At 36.5% G+C, this 2,682-nt stretch overlaps 1 protein-coding gene across 1 annotated transcript; it reads right to left on the bottom strand.

Annotated features, from left to right (window-relative positions):
• Positions 1-1,163: 1,163 nt before the first annotated feature.
• LOC108620654 (uncharacterized) lies at positions 1,164-1,637 on the bottom strand. Its single transcript, XM_018017554.2, has one exon. The coding sequence runs from the start codon at positions 1,619-1,621 to the stop codon at positions 1,223-1,225; it is 399 nt and encodes a 132-aa protein (XP_017873043.1). The 5' UTR covers positions 1,622-1,637; the 3' UTR covers positions 1,164-1,222.
• Between the last annotated feature and the right edge of the window lie 1,045 nt (positions 1,638-2,682).

Raw genomic sequence — 2,682 nt, 5'->3', positions numbered from 1 at the left:
GGTGGGTGGCTCTTTAAATATGCATAAAGAAAAGCATAGCGCACATCTCGGCGTTGTCTGCGGCCTGCAAGGGACTGTGCTGAAGTTGGGGCTCACATATTTGTCTGGGGCTTTGCATTATGCGTTGCGATGTCGCCTTCTCCTCTGCCCCGCCCAGCCGCCCTCGCCGCTGCTGCTCTCTTTGGCGTGCTGTTTTTCTTCGCTGTTTTCACCTAGCGGCGTCTTTTCTCTTGCCGCTTTATTTAGCTTATTAAAATTTCACTTCATTTTTCGCTTCTGCTTGTTTTTTTTTCGCTTGCTTCTGTGATTTCTTTTCGCTCTTTTGCAGCCACGTGAAATGTATATGATACGCCATGCACTCGTAATTATGTCAATTTTTTCGACTTTGAACTGTGATTACATTTTTCGACGACTGCCTTTTGACTGATATTTGACATCTGATTGGACCATTTAGTCAATTGCTAGTTGCTCCCAAGGGGCGCTCACTTTGAAGTACTTTTCATTTTATATTCAATTTGGGCAACAGTTTTCTCTTTTTCTCCTATTTTCCTTAATTATTTTTGGTCTTCTATGTATGTAAAATGCAGAATCTATTTTTTTTTTTTTTTTTTTTTTTGTAAATATTTTACTAGTATTTCAACGAATCTGATTTCTACTGAATATAGGAAACTGATATAGATTGAATGATTTTTATTTATATATTTTAGTTGAGCTTGCTAAAATGATTAACTTTTATATTTATTATTATTTTATTATATAATTATTATATTATTAACGTAATTAAGATAAATCAATAATATAATATATTTTAATAAAGGAATATTTATTATAGTGTTAATTTATTTTCCTTTCATTATCTAAATTCATGAGATTCGTAAAGGAAAATTGTTATGACCTTGAGAATTTAATTGGATGCTGTGGAAAGGCGAAAAAAGACGCAATCCTAATTGAATAATTTATCTAACTTGAAGCTTTTTCGTTAACAATTGAGAATCACCTAGATCAGATTTTTTATACCTACCAAAAATACTAAAATATATTAAATTTGTATTTGATATTATGAAAATCAAGTAGAAGAGCCTGGGAAATATTTCAATTTTGCAAAGCAAATTTTCGAAATAAATTTAGGAAACCCCGTACAAAATAAATCTCAAAAACTTCAATAATCTTCAAATTCATTTATTCCAAATGGTAATTAGTTTCGCCTGTCAGGGATCTGTTTTTAGCCGCGGCCAAAGCGTCTATCGCCACGCCTGCCACCACGCCAGCCACCGCGTCCTCCACGACCGCCACGCCAGCCACCGCGTCCTCCACGTCCTCCGCGCCCACCGCGGCGACCGCCACGACCTCCACGTGGACGACGGCAGGGACAATCATCATCGTCAGCATCGGCATCATCATTAGCCACAGTTGACTCGCCAGCCGTCGGGGCTTGCGTCGTGATTGGCTCCACTGTAGTTAGAGACGCGCACTCGGGATCGGCTTCATTTGCTGCAAGAGTGCAGTCAATGCAGTTGGCATCGGTGGGTGCCTCTGCACAGGTGACTGCCTCAGCGCACGGCAGGTGGGCAACAAGCATGGCCAAAAGGGCGCAGCTCAAAGCAATTGTGAAAGTTCTCATCTTGTCGATTCGGGAATGATGTAAATTTGGCCAAAACAATTTCTTTTTATAGCAACTCCCGGCCCTACGCGCTGGTAAAGTCAACACAGATGTGCTCACATTATATTTGTCAAAGACATATAAAGTTTGGTTAGCGTTTTAGAGCTAGCGTCACAGTTATTGTTTATTGAGCAAATTTATTTGTTTTATGTTACTGTTGCAGTGCTTAAAAACCGGCTTGGTATTTTATTTAAATATTATTTACTTCATAAATATACATAATATATTATTTATTAATATAGTTTGCTTAACTGACGAAAGACCTAAATAAATTTAAATAATCAATGAATAGATAAATAAAATTAATTACATTAATTACTGCTAAAAATGCAGATAATGAATTTAACATTATATTTTTAATTTTTTAGACTATTAATTGTGTTGCTTTATAGTCGTATAGTATCCAATTAAAATATACACTACATGAACATAAAAATACCTAAAATGTAAATCCCTTTTCTTCCCATCTAAATGAAGAGTAAGCCAAGCTCTTGATAGGGCTTGCAAAATGTTTGACTTTCCATGATTATGCGTAAGAAAAGTATAAAAGAGTTGATGTGCACTCATACGTACAGACCCTTGCAGCATGTATGAACATGTTTGTGTCTGTATGCGATCCTCCCATTCCTTCAATTTTTCCGTTTTCTTCTTCTGTCTAGTTTATAAATTCAAACAAACAGAAAGTGCTAGATCGACTGGATGGTTTCTGCTGATCTCGATAAAGTCTCTGGAAATCTGTCTACCACGTGAAGCCAACCACGCCTACTTCAACCAGTTACATACACTATCCACAAAACAATAATACCCTACATCCATTTTCTATGTATTTAGAGTGTTCAATCTTCGAGCTTAAAAAAATTGTATGCTTAGCTCTTAATATTTAATCAGCTGTCGCTTGAGCCAAATAAACCCAAAATAAAACATTTCAAATAAAAAAATTATCCGTTAAACAATTGACGTCAGAATCGCTGCACATCAAGTTTAGAATTGGTTGAGATATTACGCCAAGTTTTATTGAGTCG

Source organism: Drosophila arizonae, chromosome 3 (genome assembly GCF_054131065.1).
Source record: "Drosophila arizonae isolate 15081-1271.41 chromosome 3, UAZ_ARI_1.0, whole genome shotgun sequence".
NCBI classification, from domain to species: Eukaryota; Metazoa; Arthropoda; class Insecta; order Diptera; family Drosophilidae; genus Drosophila; species Drosophila arizonae.
Note: the sequence above shows the minus strand (reverse complement) of the source record. Positions and strands in the feature narration are given on the sequence as shown.

Coding starts and splice junctions, on each gene's coding strand:
- LOC108620654 (XM_018017554.2), bottom strand. CDS start 1,621: ATGAGAACTTTCACAATTGCTTTGAGCTGCGCCCTTTTGGCCATGCTT.